This window comes from Eschrichtius robustus, chromosome 6 (assembly GCF_028021215.1).
Source record: "Eschrichtius robustus isolate mEscRob2 chromosome 6, mEscRob2.pri, whole genome shotgun sequence".
Classification (NCBI taxonomy): Eukaryota; Metazoa; Chordata; class Mammalia; order Artiodactyla; family Eschrichtiidae; genus Eschrichtius; species Eschrichtius robustus.
Window position 1 is genome coordinate 118175037 of NC_090829.1, and position 21718 is coordinate 118196754.

Genomic DNA, 21718 nt, shown 5'->3' on the forward strand with positions numbered 1-21718 from the left:
GATTATATTTACACTTATACATGGAATATACAGAAACCAAAGAGATTAAAAGGCTTTTCTGTTGTATTAGAACAATACAAAATATGTATTTTTCATTAAGGAAATCACTATTTACATCACCTTTAAAAACCAATTTTAACATCTTCATGTAACAAGTCAATATATATATATATACATATTATATATATATATATATATATATATATATATATATATATATATATATATAAAATATATACTCTCACCAGTTTACTCTTCTGTAAGATGCAGCAGAGAATAAACAGGTAATGCTACCTTACTGATGTCAATGAGAGCTGTAGTACCCTTTCACAAATGACTTTATTAGGAAGAAATTGTCTAGATATCTAAAATAGTCCTTGAAAATGTGTATATGTGCATCCTTGCATCTACATATGCATAAATGAAGTGCATTTATGGATGTAGGCCCTTTCTCACCGCTTTTCTTTAAAATCATACTAAACTCAAATTGGGGACACTCTAGTAAATCAGAACAGCTTTCTTGGTGGTCACGTTTATTTATATATGACATACCTTCGTTTCTTTGACTGTTGACAACAGTAATAACAACAAAAAAAACAACTGACCAACCAAAGAAACAAAAAGAAAGCAACGCTGGCCCTTGATGTTCTTTTTCCTGACCTAAATTTCACCCCCTTGTAAAAGCCCATTTTCCCCTAACCAAGGGGGAGTATCAGTATTTTCTTCTAGCATACTTCTAAGGCTCCAGACCTTTCACAATGGCAGAAAAAAATGACTTGTTTAAAAGCTTATTTATACAGTGTAGACAATAAGATTGTCACAGAATAAAGATGGGATGGAGCTGAATATCTTCACTGGCCAGTGGAATTTTCATGATGTAGCATAATATTCACTCCTATTATTTTATAATATATCCAGTAACTATTTACAAATTATTTTGAGAAAAAAAAATAATCATTTAGGGTTTTAGATCATATTAGGAAATAACGCCCATTTTTAATATAAAAATCTTAGAAACAACCTCAAGTAGAACAATTTCAAATAGATTTCCTTCTAATTAATAGTCGATTATATAACAATTTTTGATAGGTCAGTTGCTATGACTCAGTTCACAATTAAAACCAAAAATATCTGCTGAAAGAACTGTGGATTGTAAAAACTGAACTGAAAAGCATGGACTTGTTTCAAGATAGAAACCCCATGCGGCTCAATAATACATTAAGTTCTTCCAAGAAAACATCAATGTTTACTTTTAATCACTATTTTAAAATAACAGATCCGATGGAGTGACTGTGTACAAATCTGTCATGTATATGTGCCCTTTGTACTTTTTTGTTTAGTCAATCTGAGCTCAGTGCCTTTCTTGGGTTTGAAATAAATGTTTTCATCTTTGTCAGCACTGTTCATAGGACGATGGTTTCAATAGAAGTTAAGGATGTATTCAGGAGGAGTTGCCAAACCATCCTGGAATCACCTGAGTTTGGTAAGTGGCCCTGTTATTCCATCCCTAAGGCTAATTAAGTAGATGTTACTCATTAGAACACACAAATAATCACAGATTTTCCTGAGATGTTGAGCCAAATATGAAAGTTGTCCCCTCCACCCGATTTTTTTTTTGTCATAAAAAGTATTCTGAACCCGATTTCCAAAGACATAACAGTAATATATGAAGTACAATATTGCAAATTTTGAGTTGATGTGTGACTGTACTGGGGAAAAGATAGGCATCAAATAGTTTGTTCGCAATCCTGTGTTGAGAAAAGTCATAGGCGATGGTTTCAATTTTCAAAATTCAGATTTCAGTGTGCAGAAGAAAACACCTAGGGAGTATATTAAGATGCAGAAGGAAGATTCCCAGGTCCACTTAGCAGAGATTCTTGTTCTGTAGATCTGAGATGCTGCCTAGGAATGTGCATTTTAAAACAAGTGCTCCAGATGATTCTAATGCAGGTGGTCCGAGTCCAACCTTAAGAAACCCTGGTCATAAGACTCACAGGTACCACAGAAACGGTGAGAAGTAGCTTTTACAAGAGATGGTGAAAACTGTCCAAAGAAAAGCCATTTTGCTTGTTAAAAACAACTTCTTATTTCAACTATTCAGGAAACCACCTGAAGATACAAGTTAACTTTCCTAATTCTGTAAAAGGAGGAATATTAATTTAGTAAAGTAGTTAAAATACAAAAATGGAAATCTGCCTTTTTTTAAAGATCTATCAAACTTCCATCAATTGTAATCAATGTTTACTAAGTAGTACAAGGTTGAAAGAAATATAGTATATTGAAAAGGATTGGGGTGGGGCAGACACATTGAGGAACCACAAAACCCCTTCCAAGAATTAAAAATAAATGTGTTTTTCTTTTTTTTTTTTTTAGCAAAAGTGAAAAATGTAAGCATATTTTTTTCTAATTTGTTTTTGAACTGAAAAAATGAATCAGTATTAGGTTTTTTGATTCAGTAATTATCCTTTAAGGAGTTATTATTTAACAATTTGGACTTTAAAAAAACGTGTTATGTAGGCTGACTTCTGAAAAGCAAAATAAAGTACCCTAATAAAGGCAGCAATGCATTAATCCACTGTGGGTGGAGATTCACATTTTAATTTACGCCTATTATTTATGATTAAAAAAGAATATCATTCATGGGCTACTCACAGTTGTTGTCTGATGCATAAGAAGGTGTTAAACAACCAATTGCTAGTTCAGCAGCTTCCTCATGACATCTAATGTAAAGCAAGAAGTAGTATGCATATTTAAACATCACAGTAACCAATTCTTTTCAAAATGAAAAAGTTTCAATTTATACCATGCTTTTCTCAAATCATGCGCTTATTTATACAGATCTCAAGTTCATACTAGTTAGTTTCAAAAAGATCCAAAGATGGATGGCAGGTACATTTTACTCTGATTCCTTTTTTATTGTTAGCATGTTTCCCAGAAGTCCATAAACTTCTCCATTTGCACTGTGTGGGCGAGAGGCGTTATTTCCCATATGGCTATTGTAAGTGCTTCTTAAGTTAAAGAAAGAAGCTTTAGTTTCTGCAGCAGGAAGTAGCTCTTCTTTGATTGTAACCTGTGAGATACTTTCAGCAGATGAAGGCTCCCTCCAAATGTCCTTGTCCTGTGTTTCTCGACTGGTAACAGAATTGCCTCCTTTCTGGAGCATGTAATACAGTATTGGGTTAGTTTTGGTCAGTCTCGGAGAGTCTTTCTCATACTCACTCTTATCCACATCTGTGATAACCCACTTGATGGGTCCCTTCTCGCTGGGCACGGAACACCCATTCGCAAGCCCAGGTTCTGGTCTAGACCCTGCGCAGCCCAAGTGCTCAGGGAAAGGGGGGCTCACAGGAGGCTTTCCTACACCTGGGTATGGAAATGTCCTGTGGCCCATGCAGCTGCTGGGCTGAGCAGCACTGTACATCAGTCCGTTTAAAGAAGAAACGCTGAATTCAGGCTTGCTATTGGTCACACTGTTTCTGTGTCCTTTTTTTTTGCTGTCGACGAGAGAGTTACTCCTGTGCTGAGACAAATCTCTCACACAGTTTTCCGAGAGAAGCAGCTGTTTCAGAACGTTGAAGCTTTTGCTCTCTCTGGCCCAATTCCTGTGCTCACTTTCACTGGCTGAACCATGACTGGCAGGATATTTAAACTCAAGATCGTTTCTGCTAAGCTTCAGCTCCTGCTGGTTAAGCAAGGACCCATACAGCACCTTCGGGGCACTGTGGCTGTTTGCAGCATCGACTATGTTATTTTTCATCTTTTTAAATGGATTTTCTAACGGCTCAGTATGAAGCTTCCTTTTCTTAGGGACCATGCAAAGATTCTTTGACTCTAGAAGTGTCAGTTCACTATTTCTGTGACTGCTGTCCAGGTCATCAGCCAGGTGACTCTCTTGGTTTTGTCTCAGCAGTCGACTTAGCAGACCGTTCTTAGAGAAAGAAAAATCCTGAGGTGAGACGGGCTCCGATTTGAAGTCCTCGGATGCTGGTAAGACAGCTGTGCTTCCCGGCAAGGCAGGAGCCACGCCTAAGAAGGGGGCGCCCTGAGCGTCGTGGCTCAAGGGCACATTTGTGGTATGCGTATGCAAGTCATCGCAAGGCTCAGATTTTATTTTCACCATCAGTATTTGTTCACCTAAAGCTCTATCTGTATGTTCCTGAGTACTTTCATCTCTTAAGGGCATCTTCTCTCTCTTTTCGGGCTTCCCTTTGTTGGGGTTTCCCAGCAGCAACTGGAGGACGGTGCGCCTTTCAAGCAGATTTTCTATTTCAGAACCAGAGAGTCCTGGTTCAGGACCTGTTGCGTGACTGCCGAATGCTTTATTTTCTTCAACTGCATTGGTTTTATTTGAGAGCAGAGGGCTATTTAGTCTATCCGTCATACCTGTAGGTTTCTCTGTGCTTACACTCAGCAGCTGTTTACTGGGTCTCTGCTCTTCCCCCGACACGGAAGACTGCATTCCACATTGCGCTAAATTTTGTAACAGTTTACTGGCACTGAAAGTGGCAGAGTTTTGCGTGCCTTCAGTTTGGACTGGTTTCTCCCCTTGCGATTCTTTGCTTTTTGTAAGGTCCATCAAGTGGTTCGATGCGGTATTCGCTGGCTTTTCGGACTGAGGGCCACAGGCATACGGTGGGGAATTCCATTTGATGACCAGAGAGTGCTGGGAAAGGTTGATGGGAGACTCGGCTCTGGTGGATGCAAGTAACGGTGGAGTGCTCACCGGAGGAGTCCTGCTGGTACTAGGGCTTTCTATGACAGAAGTCCGCGTGTAATTATGTGTGCTGAACTTTGTCCCATCACTGTGTGGTTCCTGAGGGCTGCTGTTTCTTTCTACATTTTCTTCATTCTTATGGCCAAGTAGCAACTGAAGAAGGGTTACTTTCTGGTGCGCATTTAGCTTAGAATTCTTTGAGGTATCTTGATCTTCTTTGATATCTACTTCGGGGACTTTTGGATCCCAAGTGTTTAGCAAGGACTGAGTTAAGTTATCCAGAGAAACAGGCCGGTCAGGTTCTGGTTTTTCGATTCGGTGTTTGCAAGACAAGTCTATGGGAACACAGTTGGAATAGGAACTTTCATCACCACTGCTATCATCTGTAAAACTAGGATTGTTATCTGAGTATTCATCAATCGTTGTAGGTGTACTGCCCGCCTCAAAAAGGCTTCCTTTCTCACTCTGATTGTGTCCGTTCATTGGCTTAGGTGTGGTCTGGCTTTTAAGAAGATGTAAAAGCAAACTGTTATTAGCAGCTTGTTTTGCATTGCTTCTTTCCAGTGAGTTCTTATAGCCTGCATTTTTGGGGGGAGAAGGAACAATACCCATCGGATTTTGAAATGTTGTACTTTTGCTGGCCGTTAGTTTGTTTGATGATGCTCTTGCCTGACCATTAAGATGGCTCGACATTCCTTTTGAGAATTGGAAACTGCCCACATCCTTCTGGCCATTTTCTTGTAATCTGGCCATAGCAGCAAGTCTTTCACTTGCCGCCTGATTTGCATTTTGTGTTTTTAAAGCGTGTTCTCGAGAATACTGCTGTAAATGGGCTTCGCTTGAAAGGAGTAATGCTAATTGGCTACAAGCGACACTTGGTTTGGGTGAAGTGGCAGGACTAGCCCTCTTTTCCACCATGCTTGCGACAGCCTGTAATCTTGCAGCACATGACAAGGGCTCACTCATGACCTTTGTGCCACTCTGTCCCACATGATGAGGTGACTCTACGAACCTATCTCTGATGAGGTTCTTAGTTACGTCAGGGAGACTGGTGTCAGGCTTCTGATCTTTAGCTTTACTTTTCTTCAGCAAAGTTTTTAAGTGGCTTGATGCGACACCGTAGCACCTTAAATCTTTCTCCACTTTTAGAGAGTTATGACTGAGGGCGTATCCTTGCTCCTTGAGGCTCTGCCTAATCTGTTGTGACAGAGCAACAGTCTGCAGCCTAGAGCTGAACGACTGAAGCAAAGAGGCCAGTACCGTGTTATCCTGTTTGCCTTTAGGCACACTGTCAGCCATGCCAGCCAGCAAAGCTTCCTTCTTTACGTTTAAATTTACGATGGAATCAGACAGCCTCTTCCGCTTCGCTGCATTCCAGTCCTCAGAAGACTGCAAGAGTCTGGCTTTTTTGAGATGCAGCATGCCAGATCCCTGATATGTATGTGTATTGAGAACTGGACCATTACTTTGACAGGTGGGAAATGCATTACCAGAAATGTTAAAGTTCTGATCTTCTTCATTACAGCCAGCAGACTTTCTGTCGATGGCAGTACCTGATCCCTCTGCTGCCTGATGCATTAGTAATCCTTCTAGGTAAGTTAAAACAATAGAATCCTGGTGCACATCAGAGCCAAGCTCTTCTCCATGAGTCATGTTCAATAGAAGTGTTCACAAAGGCTTGGTTTCTATTCACTTTGAAGAATGGTGTTCTGTGGGTGAGTGAGATGTAACTTCAATTAGCGAATGTCGGTTTCTCACCTTCCATAGTAATTAGACAGAGGTGTACTGTTCCGTTCCGACCAGGATTGGTCTGCTGGTTGGCAATGACGAGACAAAAGGCAGGCAGACTCCCAACGCCGCCTGACTGCAGAGTTGGTAACTCCCAAGCAAGAAGCAGCAGCAGAATTCCTCAACACACAGGTCTGCAGCAGCAAACAGACAGAATCCTTAGCGAATGTACTGCTTCTCCTTCTTCACCTTTCGTTCCACAATAAATGCAAACATCAGTGTTCTATAAAATAAATAAATAAAAAATAGTTAAGGAGGTGAAGCATTAGAATTATGCTGTGATACCTGTAAGCAGAAAAATACAGCACTTGTCAGTATATATACAATATACAGATATATGCATTGTAGTCACTTCTTTAGTAATTTATGTTATTGTTATTCCTATTAAATTAGAAATCTCTACTGGAAATCCTATGGATTAATCCATATTGTTAAAATGATCCAATCAGAGAAGAGAAAATACTTTAATGTTACATAACTGTCTTCAAAAGTCCACCATGTTTCTGAATTTTCATAAACACCTTTCTGCAAAGTGATGTGAATGCTAAGTCTTTTCTGTAGCACCACAGCTCTGTGAGGGGCTAGAACGAGCTTCCTTACATTATGAGGAGCTTAGGAAGGAACAAGAGAAGTATCGAAAAAGGAAAAGAGATCCACGTGACATGGACTCATCTAACGAGTTTGATGTGAGGTTGAGGCCGACACAACGGATTCACTTCTGATATCATCCCCCAAACATCAGACATCCCGTAAGTGATCTGGAGAATTTCCGTTTTCAAAGAATTGGAAGCCCTAACAAGTATAAGATTCTTTTGTAGGCCTGTGCAACTTGTGATAGTCTTGGTCATACTCACAAACGTTTACATATCATCACAAGCTTATTCACCCCTAGTTCTTACCATGACTTATTAAGAACAGAAGAGTGATCCTTCAGACGCTCCTGCAGGTCTATCAAAGGCTTAACGTATGTATCTGTTTTAAAATCCCCACACATGTGCTCCATGCAGAATTTTTTAAATGAGGTCCATCCCTAGCAGATGCAGAATACAGGTTACAGGTGAATCTATAACCCTAAGTTTCTAGAATGTTCCTAATATATAATAAAATACTCCTCCTCCCTACCCATGCTATTTCTTTGTGTGTGACACTGTTATCAATAAGGATAGATAAAATGTTACATGTGATGGAAAAATTTTTTTTAAAAGACTTAAAAATGAAAGTCATTATTAAAAAAAATGTATTAGGGTACTTGCACCAATTTTTAGTTTAGAAAATGTGGGTACTGTAACACATAAAAGTGTAACTATGTGTTTACACTAAGCTATCACATCATCCTGTAGAAGAGTGGGCAAGAACCAAATTTAGAATAGATCTGAAGGAAAGAGGAATAATCGTTCTCAGAAAATTCTAAGTTAAAGTGGTTATTTTTCATTAATTTCTTTGAAAAGAAAATTCTATAAACAGCACCAATTACATGAACAAGAAGAAAAAGAGCTTTTCATAGAAACCTGTTTTTTTTAAAACTTTTTAAGGTTAAAATCGTTTGATTTAAAGCTAGTATTAACCTGGACTCATTTTCTTTCAGTGGAAAGGCAACCAACCACATTATTTTTGAATCACCGACATATAATTGGCTTACTTGATTTTACATACATATTACTTAAGAATGCTGCCAAGTGTTGAGCACTACCTGAGTACAGTCAGTTACAAATACCTAAATGTCAACACACATTTAAAAATTAGGCTCTTTTGGAGATTTGCAAGCAATATATTTAACAACTGGAATATTTTACAAAATACTGTGATTCATTAGCTTGTCAGTGGATCTACTGGTTTATTTTTAACTTCAACAATGATTTTAAATATTAGAGCTTGTATACATGTCCATTTAAAAATATTCCATACTCTCTTCATAAACAAAATAAGGAAGAGACTTGACTTGTACAGCAAACACTTGTTAAGTGATTTCTGCGGAAAGGGAAAAAGAATTATCCAAAATATTTGGTTTATGGAAGGTAAGAAGGACCAAAGGGGGAGTAAAAGTACTGAGGGAGCAGAAAAAAAATAGGAAAAAGAATTCAAATGAAGGTCTCACAAATTTTGCAACTCTCATGAGGTTTAGAAGGAAAAATTCAGTTTAGAAACTAAAATACATTAATAGCCTGTCTTTAAACATTAGGTTGGTAGGCATGACAGGCAAAATGAAGAAAGATTTCTTTAATGAACACTAAAAATACATACATATATATGTATGTGAATGGGAAAAAAATAAAACCTACCCAGTGATAAATTAAAAGCTGACTGAACAATGTCTATTTCAACTTAGCTGTCATTTTTATAGGGTGAGTCCATAAAATTTTTAGAAAAAGATTTTCTGGTTTTAACAAAAAATTTAGTGTAACATTTATTATACCAAGAAATGACTTAGTTTTGATTTTGGAATTATCAGTCTAAATCAAAATCAGCTCTTTATAATTTTAATGAATTCATTTAACCCTCAGTATACCAAGAAAAACAGTCATCACCATTTACCATCTGGGTCCAATGAACATTTCATCACTACTTAGGTCAACTTATGAATAATTTACAGAAGAATAAAGAGATAATGTTCGTTAGAGTTTTTAATAAGAATTTACACATAGCAAACCCAGTTCTTAATTCTATATTTTCCTGGTTTTGAAGGATAACATATCTGAAATGGGCAAGGCACTTTGGAACTGATAGCTCAACTACTGTCATGCATGAACCTGGAAATACCCTGTATATAACCAATTCCAGATTTCAAATACATGTCTAAAAGGTTCTAGCTTAATCATCACCTCTGAGTCTTCTTCTTGTACTTGTATAATTCAAAATGTGTTACTTTGGGAAACTTGGACAGCTCAAAATTATACTGAGGAAAGAAGGACAGAAATCTTTCTTGTTATGGAATTGCAAAATATTTTTTTATTTTTAGATTTATTAGTACCAATTACAGTGATCAATCCAAAGAATTATGTCATTTTCATGTCATCTACTTCCTTCCAATCTCTTGTTACACACCAGCCGTGTGTATTTGTACACTTCTGTTTCAAAACATGTGGGTGTGTCAACATCATAAAAGAACCAAGATAGGGCAGGCGAGGTTCTTGTCACAAAATACTGAATGAAGTCCTTCCTAATAAGCAACTAACTGGAGGAAAATACTGTATTTCCTTTTTGTCTTTAGGACTATATTGTTATGGTAACTATGTGAAGTGATGGATGTGTCAACTAACCTCACTTTGGGTAATCATGTGCATATCAAATCAGCACATTACACACCTTATAAAATATGATACGTCAATTATATCTCAATTAAGCTGGGGGGAAAAAGAACTATATTGTTCACTCATTGATCCTTGAGTTTGAGAAAATTCATCTTGGATACTGTCATCTGAAGACAACAGTCCGAGATGTTGCTTATACACTCAGTGTCACCAACCATCATCAATCATGTATAGAATGCTACTATCAGTCTCTTCGCATTCATCCAGTGACTCATCTAATTGAAGCATCTTCCTATGCCAACTTTCTTCTCTTTAACATTAGGGATGGAAAATAAAAAATACTGAATTCTCAACTACACTTACTACAAATTTAAAACAAAATAGAAAGACTACAAAGACAATCTCCAAACATTTTTTTACACTCTTGAAAGATAATACAGTATTAACAGGCTATGCTATTAGAAAACTGAAGATGATACAATAATGATGACATATTTCACTACTGCATCATCTTTCTAGGCACTTTCATTAACTTCCTTTGGCTTATAATTTTAGTCTTTATATCATACAGTTGGAAGTAAATGATGAATTAATTTCCAAAATGATAAAAGGGCAAAATGATTAAAGATACAGGAAAAATAAGATCACTAAGATTCCATAATGTATGTTAGAGTTATAAAAAGTTCCAATGGATACACATGGTAATAACAAGATATAATGTTTTTTTCTATTGAAAACACATTCATTGAAACATTAAAAAAGAATAAAAGTCATATAATACAATCCTTCCTACCAAACAAACAACTTCAAACTAAAACTGGGTTCAAAGAACCCTGACTGTATACCAAAGGTTAATGCATTTCAAGATAATTTAATAAAATTCATGTATAACCATTTTACAGTGTTAAAATTATAAATGAAATCTTCCTATTATTAATATAAAATTGTTTATAAGCATAAAAATATCTTTAAATTTAATAAAATTGAGATTTTATTGGTCCACTAGCATGCAGCAAAAAGAATTATTGTTGTGGCGGGACAGAATTATTAAAAATAATAATAAAATCAAACTAAACCATAAACGAATTTCATGCAGTCTTGGCCATATGCATAGATAGATTTTGGCAAAGATCCAAGTTTCAATACGCAGACTGGTTTAATGAAATATCTAGTAAAATGCTTGAATTTAAAGTATGTTTTTCTAAAAAGCTACATTTAAAAAAAAGAACTTGAAAAATAAGACTTCAATATAATGTAACTTTTTTCTTAGCGCTTTAATTGATAAAAGACAGTTGTAAATAATTTGCATATTAACAATTCCTAACTAGGTGTTATATTGATTCTCTAAAGCAAAATATTTCCATTGTACTGTTTTACATTTTCTATTTGGAAATGGTTTATTAAGCAAAGGGAAAATTCGCTGAATTTTTAAACAGTTTTATAAATGGTAAAGTCCAAGTAAAAAGATTTTACTTGGATAAATGAAGGACGCATCTAATAGGATTCTTATATGTGGGACTACTTTTGGTTGAAAATACATGAGAAAGGTCTTTCTCTAGCTGTATTTAAGGAAAGGATTCAGTATCTCACTGGTAATCAAATTCTCCATTAAAAACACATTTCAATGATTAAACATCTATGAAGTCACTTTGTATGCTATTTAAATGATGTCTAATGGATACCTCACGACTTCCAATTGTTTCCATGAAATCTCCAATTTCTTCTGCATTATCAAGTAACACCTGTTTGAGTATTGAATTTAAAGGTATTTCTGCAATGCCACTTTAATGAGCATTTGGATTCTTGGCTCTGGTTCCTCAAAATGCAGAAGGAACTGAGAGGCTACTCCTATTGGACAATATTACCTAAGTTTCACTGTAGAGTATTTTGGGGATGCAATTTTATGCAAAAGTAAAGACAAACATTAAGATGTTTCAGTAAGCATTAGAAGAAAAATATGTAAGTACTAAGAAGATTCAAAAGTCCTAATTATTGAAACTTTTACTTAAGCAAAACAAATCCAGGTAAATGATTCAGAGAACTCTTGGTGTTCTCCAAGGTGAGACTTTGAAAGAAAGTTTTAGGAACTGAACAGGAAAAAAAAAACAAACAAAAACAAAACCCAAGAAAAATTTATCAAGATGTAACACCAAACATTTTATGCAAATAGATGAGATTAGCTTTCTAAACCAAGGGCCGATGAAAAGTTAGAATATATAAAGCCCAACACTTAATGTCATAGAACAATAAAGGAAAGTAAAATTTCAGATAATGGTCCTGGACTTCACTGAAAAGTGAAGAATATAGTGAATCCTCTATTATAAATTAAAAGTTAGTTTTTGAAAAAAAGTTAAGAAAAATCATAAAAGAAATGTTCAATTGTTGCCATTTTACAGCTGGGAATAATAATGGGCATAGTAAAGGAGGAGGCCTGGTATTTCATTTATTAGAATATACTTCTAATTTTTTGAAAAATAAATCAGAATTAGTATATGTCCTTTCATATAATTTAAATTCCAAGATAATTTTCGTTGTAGCATTATCTATCAAAAGATGTTCAACCTGATGGGTGCCAAGAAAATACTTACCTGAAAACATTTTGCCCAACTGAGGGCCTTAACATTTAAAATTAGACCACAAGAGCTCTGGCCCTGTCCCAGGGGTTCTCATTTTAGGTGTAAATACTCTTCAGAGATTGGTAACAGAAGCTACTGACACTGTAGTGAGTAAAACAGCTGCCCAGATTGCTCTCCATTGCAACCTGAGGGACTTACATATTTTTGCCCAAGGGCAAATTTGCTCCTACCTTCCAGGCCCATCAGCTTTAACTTGCTGTCAGCTGCTTCCACAGGAGTAAAATAGTGTCACTCACTTTCCCTATTAAGAGACTCACTAGGAGACGTTAGTGCTTGACTGACTTGAGTGTTCAACAGAAGGACATACGTATCTGAGGACCTCTTCAACTCTAAAATTTTATTTCTATGATTCTAAGTAATTTATCAAACTGTAGTTGATAAAAATGACAAGCATTTTAACCAGAAAGATGACAGGCTGTCATAAAAGTTGTGGAAATAGCCCTGACCAGTATGTTCTATCGTCTTTTTAGTGAATTCTAGGGGAAGGAAATGATTTTGAAATAGCCATACACCCTACCCATTCAATCCCCCAGTTGTTTATCTTCACTACTTTCTTTACTGGGGCACAGAATTTCAAACAGATGTTTATTTAAAAGCTAAATATGAGCTTATATTCAAACTGGAGCTTTTGCTTATCTCTCAATGACTATATACTGAATAAAATGCAACAGTAAAGATTTAAGACCCTTGATGACATAGACAAATGCATGCGAGAGGTAAAAAACATTACCCTGGAGACAGAAACAAGTATCCCCTATAAATGATACAGTGAAATAAAGAAGAGCTTCTTTGTTCTGAATTATTCTCAAAAGGCTTATGTCTATGAATCAGATTCAGTAAGTCCACTATCCATTTTATTCTGCCCCTGTAGTTTACATAAAAATTTAATTTATAATCAAAGTTAAGAGTATGAAGTTAGAGATTTTAAATTAAAAAGGCTCACAGAATCAAAGGAGCTAGAGACAGAGCTTAACTGCCAAACAATTTCTACTCCAAAATGGAACACCTTCATGGATGCTGTGCTGCATTATCTTGAAAACACAGGAACTAGAATATTTTTAAATAAAATTAAATTCTAAGTGTAATTTTTAAAAATCCAGGAAGAGAATTATTATATGATAAAGAATACCTGTGATACTCAACATTAATATTAATGTCTGTTCACTGCCTTCAGTTAAACAATAGTTTCTCTGAAGAAACACAAAATAATTATTAACAAATTATTTGGTGGCACACAAGTGTGGAAAAAAGGGTTTAAACATAAAACTAACAGGGTAGAGCTTCTCCTAACCTTTTCCAATAGCTCTTCAAAGTAACTGGTACTTTCTATCAGATTTGAAAAGCATAATAATTTCCAATCTCTATCAAAATATGAAATATAATGGAAAATGGTGCTTCCTTCTCCTGGAATTGTTTGAGTGTTTATAGTATGTGTGTGTATATGTGTGTGTATATATATAGATATATACATATCTCTACATCTATATATATATATATATATATACACGTTACATATATATGTGTATATATATGTGTGTGTCTGTGTGTGTGTGTATATATATATATGAACATCCTTTGAGACTGAAGCATAAATCCTATTAAACTCAACTATAGTTTCCCTAGCCCTAAAATAGATTTGACATACAAATATAAACACAAGGTCAAGGTCATAGATCAGTAAGAAAGATTACCAACAGAACTGATGTAACAGCTGGCATTGATCCTGGGGCTTTTAGTACACTTACCAGACACTCTGCATTTACTCACAGGGGTACACTCTGTTTTAAAAATGTTCCCCATCTTTGAAGACAAGATCTTTATGTGCTTTTTGTTATAAAGTATGTTCTACTAAAAATGTTGTACTGGATCACAGAGTAAGAAAGGAGAGTAGTGTACGTATGTTTCAGAATCATGAGTTTTTATGTGTGTGTACGTATATGTGTGTGTATTCTTGGGTATTTATTTATTCATTTGTTATAACTGATCCTTGCCATGTGACAACTTTGAAACTGATTTAACTTACAGGTTCCTGAATCGACCATGCTCCCCGACACCTCTAAGCCTTTGTACCAGCTAAAATGCAAACTGTCTACTTCTCAACGTCTTGGGTCACTTCTTCCCTAATACACAGATCTAACTGCTAAAAATTGGTTCATCCAGAAAAACTTTACAATGTGTCCATAGTCTTCCATGATAATTTCCAAATTATACATATACGAAGAAACTTTGGTTATCAACAGCAGCAATGAAAGTGACTCTTAATGGAGTATATTATTGAATAGTATAATTATCTAACAAAACCATGCCTTTTGTTTCAGCTGCTCAAACAAGATACTTAATTTATCTTAAATTACATTTATGAAACCAAGAGTTATATGATGAATGTGCTTACTGAAGCATTCTGACCAAGAAATTATTTTTAAGAATGCATAATGCTGTTGGGGTAAATTTATAATATAAAAGCCTTCCTTGTTAAATTAAGCATCACCTGCTGCAACTTGACATAACTTGCAAATTACGATACATGAACATGTAAATGTTCTCAATTATCAGTTTTTTATTTTGCAAAATTATTTTTGATGAATTAAGTAGGTTGGAATGAAAATACCAGAATTATCCTATCCTAGAAGGTCTGCTAGTTTCTCAATAACAAAGGAAAAAGGGAAAAAAAAATTTATCAAATTAAATACCACTGAAAATGGAACTTCCTCTACCAGGCAGAAGCAGACCAAGGGTATATCAAAATTACCAGTAATGGGCACCCATTTGTACATCAAACTTTGATCACAAAATCTACTGACATATTGTCTAGTTTAAAACAAACAGAATTCCTTGTAAAATATACTATATTAAAGTCTATTTAGAGGAATCACTTACCAATGAATAAATATGTTCTGGGTGAAATATGTCCTGGGTGAAAGTGCTGCCTTGCTGTGTGAACTCTGACTTGATTTTCCAGAAATAATAAAAACATTATGACACCACGCTTGCCCATAATGGCCCAGAACACAAAGCTTTCTAGATTGAGGGTTTTAGTCAGTCTGTGGCAGAGAAGTATTGCTACAGACACAGTCCATGGACAGAGAGACATAGTGCTGATATGTGTAAAGGGAAGAAAGAGGTCAATGAACTTAACAGGCTCCCACCCCAGGGGATTAATGAGCAAAACAACAAGAATACGCACAATGTACCTGGAGAATTTCTATGTCTTTAAATATTGACAGGTAACGTTAACATCAACAGGTAACGTGTTAAAATACGTTCTTCAACTAGGGAGATGAAGTTACCGGCACACTGTCAGTAGGCTATCTACTTTAAGTGGTTTCATTTTGATTGTGAAACTACCACCCATACCTTTCCACAACGTCTCTCTTGCTCATCAGTACACAGAAGCAAACGTCTGAAGTAATAATCTTAGGAACTATGGCCAGTGGCTGCCGATCTGAGACCTGCTATCCGGGTGTCAGGCACGTTCAGTCCATGAGCAGGGACAGTCTGCGTGGCCCTTGCCGTGGCACCTGACACTCAGCTATAGACTGGAGTGTGGGTAGTGAGGAGGCTTTAGAAGAGGCTCCTACGAGCTGGAGAAGAAGCAGGAAGAACAGCCTATAGGTCACATAGGTCTGTGCCTTCCTGACTCCACTTACTGGACCAAAAATATTTCAGAACAACCTCTACTTTAGCAATTAAGATCATCAGAAACAATTACTACTGTCTACTATGAGCATTATTTAATACAATTATTTGAACACCAAAAAATGAAATACTTTAGCTTTGTGAGAATCTCTATCATAGACATCGTTTTTCTTGTTCCCTTTCTTTTTATTCTGGTGGAGATAGAATGATGGCACATGGACTGGCACGTATATACCATACTGACACTTCTCTGTTCAGTACTTTGTTCAACTCCAGTATCAATTACTTAAATTCTTATGTCAGTATTTCCTCTATTTATATTTTGCTTTATTGTTTTGGTAGTTATCACACTTTCAATTGTAGCACTTATATAAAATGAATAATTTGTTTTATATTTAAATTCTTGTCATTACACATGAGGATATGAGTAAGACGTAACAGTGGGAAAAATAACGTGATGTAGAATAAAAAGAACAGAATCTTCTGCTCAGTGTCCTTCCCTACCTCTTCACCCACACAATCCCTACCATCATCATCATTTGATAAAATACATAAGAATTAAAAGATGCTCCACTTACCCACAATCAAGCTAAAGGAACAAGATATCTTTTCTATTCTGTAAGTCTCAGCTGAGGGCTATACCTCCCTCCCTCCTCCCTGGGCAGCCTTCCCTGAACTATACAGGCTGAGGACAGTTTCTCATCTCTGGGACTCTACAGCACTCAGCAGATCTTTCAATCATCTCATCACAGGACTGTATTTTGCATTGTTTATGCACAGCCCTCAACTAGAATGTAAACTCCTTCTGGGCAAGGATTACATCTTTGTCACCTTACATCCCAGCACCTGGCAGAGACAGCATTTCCAGTAAGACATGCAACAAGTCAAACTCCTAGAGCCTCAGACTATAAAACGCGGGGTGTACCATAATTCTAAGGTAACTTAAGATTTGAAATGATGTAATAATGGTATTTATAATGTTTGGTTTCAAATTCAAGACATCATCCCCCTCTCTGAATATAAATTAACCAAAAAAATTAAAAAATTAAAGAGCAATAAAGTATTTTATTCTACGCAGGAAGTTCTGTGGGTTTGGAAAACATGTGTGACTAGTATTCTGCTAGAAAAATACAAGATTTAAATATTTATGAGGGTCTTTACTTTAATATCTGTTCATTAAAAAATGATCATATTCATTCAGTTTCCTTTAACCAGTGTCTTCCTGGCTAAGGTTTGTAAGACATAACACGCCCACAGACCATAGACAAGAATGAGCAAATGTTTCAAAATTCTGGTATCATAAAGCTTTTCACCATTTTCCTCTCTCAAACTACTCACTCCACAGGAAGTTGAATAAAATCTATTTACGTTAAAATATTTCATGGTTAAATTTTCTTACAATGGAGATGTATTTAAGAAATGAAGTATCACATTGAAAGATTTAATCCCTAAAATCAGACAAATCAAACTCTTCCTAAAAAAGAGTTATAATGAAATGGGGAAAGGAAGCCTTTATGAATTAACTTTGTATCATATAGTAACCACAAATGAGAAAGTATTTCTCTTTCTCCATTTGAAAAATCAATCACTGAAGTATATAATAATTATATACCAAACAACTTGAACCCTTTAAATTGTGCAATAAAGATTAAATCAGGGCTTCCCTAGTGGCGCAGTGGTTGAGAGTCTGCCTGCCAGTGCAGGGGACACGGGTTCGAGCCCTGGTCTGGGAGGATCCCACATGCTGCGGAGCAACTGGGCCCGTGACCCACAATTACTGAGCCTGCGCATCTGGAGCCTGTGCTCCGCAACAACAGAGGCCGCGATAGTGAGAGGCCCGCGCACCGCGATGAAGAGTGGCCCCCACTTGCCGCAACTAGAGAAAGCCCTCGCACAGAAACAAAGACCCAACGCAGCCAAAAATAAATAAATAAATAAACCCAAAGTTAAAAAAAAAAAAAAAAAAAGATTAAATCAAATTGGCCAAAGCTATTCTTACGACGATCTTTTTCATCTGAACCTGTATTTGCTGAAGAGCTTCAAGCATGAGCTTTTACTGTGGCTGGCTAAATAAAAACAATATCCTGCCATAAAGTGATTCAATTAGAATATGTGAAAGCGATCAAATTACTTTTAAAAGCCTATACCTGAAAATCTAAAAACCAATTCAACAAAAACAAACATTATCCAAGCAGGTCTGGAATACTGATGCAAGAAGAGTCAACATGTCATTGCCCTGCCTTTCCTACTTCTTCCATATCTGCATGCTGCTGTTAGCAGCAACGTAAAATCAAGGAAATTCACTCCTTTGACCTGTACTGAAGGGGTAAGCTTCAGGTCCCCACTTGCTTCATGGTAGGGTATCAAACCTAAATGATGTTTCTCAGGTCTGCGGAGGCTAAGAAGTCATGTAGGTCCAGAAACTATCTAACTCTGATGTAGATGGATACAAGTTTGAAAACACATTTTTCTAAAATGTACAATAAGACACTCTTTAATATATATTAAAAACAAAATATATCATACTATACTCCAAAAGCTATTTAGGCATTTGCTTTAAAGTAATCACACTATCAATTCAAACTTCCTTGTCTATCATAAAATATTGTGGGGTTTTAGGGCAGACACTTTATTCACTTGGACTAATGACTTGTTTTAAAAGCTAAACTGACAAATAGCCTAGCCTCCATAATACTGGGAATACAAATTTATGGAAGTTGTATAACAATGGCAGAACAGCTAATTTTTATGAAGAGAAACCTATTTTCCTATGATGACTCTACCACTAGCTATCATTTTCCTAACAGCAAATAGATTCTACAAACATAATGAGACCAATTTAAAAGTTAGGAGAGAGTTGAACGGTCATCTGCCTAATCAATCATCCCATCCAATGCTTAAGCACCTTTAATAATCTATTTGCTAACACTGGTCGTCTAGTTTATTTCTGAAAACTTCTAGTGACCATGGATTGTATTCCAAGGTGGTGTCTTTTGGAATCAGATGGCTCTGGGTTCAATTTCTGGCTCTTCCATTTGCCAGCTGTTTGACTTTGGGCAAGTTAACTACTCTTGAAAGTTTTATTTTTCAGTGTGTAAAAACCAATACCTATTTCACAGAGCCACTGTGAGCACAAAGCAGGTACTCAACAAGGATTACCCATTATTCAGAGAACTCATTCCATATTTGCACAACTGCAGTAGTATGATATTCTTCCCTGCCCTGGGCTATAATCTGTCTCCTTTACTCTGATCATTAGTCCTTTGTGGGGCCACAGAAAACAAGGCTAATCCTTCAATTATCCTTCAAACATTAGAAACATTATTCCACTAAGTCCATCACCTTGTTAAGGTCTACATAAGATAGTTAAATTCCACTGTTGAAGGAGTCTAGCAAAGGACAAACAAAGGAAGACACATGCACCTGGGTGCCAGTCTGCAAAGATGCAATTCTTTATAAATTCTTGACTGGCCAAAGTAGTGTACAAATGTTCCTGGGAGTTCTCCACCACAGGCTGTTGACTCCTACTGAGTTTACTATACATTAAAAAAGCCCTGCTTTTCCCCAAGTGCTTTAAGCCATACCTCCTCCTCAAATGAAATGCCAAGATATGTTTTCTTTGATTTTTCTCCTGGGGTTGGTTAATATTATATTACCTTCATTCACATTTTAACAAACAAGCAACTGAGTGATCGGTTAATTGGCCAATAAGTGGCTCGTCCAAAATTAATTTAGGGAGACTTCCCTGGTGGCGCAATGGTTAAGAATCTGCCTGCCAACGCAGGGGACACGGGTTCGAGCCCTGGTCCGGGAAGATCCCACATGCCGCGGAGCAACTAAGTCTGTGCGCCACAACTACTGAGCCTGAGCTCTAGAGCCCGTGAGCCACAACTACTGAGCCCACGCGCCACAACTACTGAAGCCCGCACGCCTAGAGCCCGTGCTCGGCAACAAGAGAAGCCACCGCAATGAGAAGCTCGCATGCCACGATGAAGACTAGCCCCCGCAGCCAAAAATAAGTAAATAAATAAATTTATTTAAAAAAAATTAATTTAGGGTCTTCTGAGTTCCAGCTTTCCCTATTAGTTTAAATTGCCACAGACTATAACAATGGTGAATTTGAAAGCATTTGGTAAAGCAAACGATTTTGTAGCACCTGGAGAACTTTGGATTACTTTTCCTACTCTAAAATCTGTGTCTGTTGTTGTCTCTTGTTTTTATTAGAAAGGCCACAAAGCACAGTGGTTAAGAGAACAGTCTTTGGATTCCTCACTCTGCCATTTGTCAGTGGGTGACTCTAGTCAAGTTACCTATCCATTCTGGGGCTCCGTTTCCTTAGTTGTAAAATTAGAATCATAATAGTACCTACCTCAGTCAAGATGTTCTATTACATGAAATATGCCTGGCATTTTCTAAGCATTAGATTAACGTTATTCTACGGACGGAGCTCCAGACTAGAGGACTTTCTCAAAAAAACGTTCTTCACTTTCACCCCACATAAAGCTCCTTGAGAGTTGGTATTGTCTTTGGCATTTGTATCTCCATGCCTGACATTTTCTGTTAAATGCTTGAACATATTCTATATATATCCTGTAAAACTAAAAAAATACTTTGGACCTGGTAATTTAATAACCTAGCTAATTAATTCTTTAATTTTGTAAGACATGTTTACTTAAACCAAAGAGTCACTCATTTCATGTACAAAAGATACCTATCATTTTTCCTTCCCTAGACTTTTCTTCATGAAGAACCAGGGGAATGGACCATGTTGGGAATGTGACTAAACTGGACCAATTCATTCCTCTCTTGGGATATGTAATTCAAAGTGACTGAAAACCTTCATTTTGGGGTTGCTTTAATAGGCCACATTTCACAGATTAGTATACCGAGGAGTCAGGATGCTGAGAGAAAAGAACGAAGTACGTGCAGAGAGAGAAGCAGAGATGAGGAAGGCAAAAAGGAAGAGAGAGAGAGAGGAGACAGCAAGGAGCTGATGAATGGTTTTCCAGTTTCAAGAAAGTGCAATGCACTCCTGTCACTGGGTTCCTGAAGAGACTGCTACATGCCTCTAATAAATCTCCCTGTACTTGAGCTTTGTTGAGTAGGCGGCTGTTCTATGCAATTGCAGCATCCCTAAGATACCGCAGTAGTACTATGTAAGAAAAACTACACCTTTAAATCCGTGGTTTAAAGACCTCTGCGCATGTCAACGCTCTTTTCCCACAGTACCTCTACCTCATGTATGGTCTACCTCCAACACATATCTCCGATGTTCAAATGGGGACAGCCAGTGACACAAAGAGGTAAATAAGATGTTCAAGGTCACACTGAGAGTTTGTAGGGACAGAGCTGATAAAATAATTTCAGATTTCTTATTCCCAGGGGCCTGAACCAACCAACATACCAGCTGCCTCCCTTGATGGTACTAAAGTATGCCAATTATCCAAACTGTGTAGGAAGCACGGACCAAAACAGGGGTTAATTGGACATTGGTTGTTTTAATTCCATAAGCAGCTCTTTCCCTGAGCTACCCTGGGAGTGAATAACATACCTTTTGCAGGGATGGGAAGGAGGCCAGCACAGGCCACCTGGCTGAACGTGTCCTTTTGTCAAGTTATCCCTGCAGCGGTGTGAAACTTACTGATGTTGAAGAACTTTACAGTTTAATTTGTTTTATCATTTTCCCTACTCTATTG

The 21718-nt window shown here is 36.7% G+C and overlaps 1 protein-coding gene across 2 annotated transcripts in view; it reads right to left on the reverse strand.

The window, feature by feature from the left end:
• Positions 1 to 215: 215 nt before the first annotated feature.
• NRIP1 (nuclear receptor interacting protein 1) overlaps positions 216 to 21718 on the reverse strand; it is a 92206-nt gene continuing 70703 nt past the window's right edge. For both annotated transcript variants that reach the window (XM_068546915.1, XM_068546914.1), the window contains exon 4: positions 216 to 6725. In XM_068546915.1, coding sequence (XP_068403016.1) covers positions 2897 to 6367 — 3471 coding nt within the window. In that variant the 5' untranslated portion in view covers positions 6368 to 6725 and the 3' untranslated portion in view covers positions 216 to 2896. The remainder of the gene's footprint in view (positions 6726 to 21718) is intronic.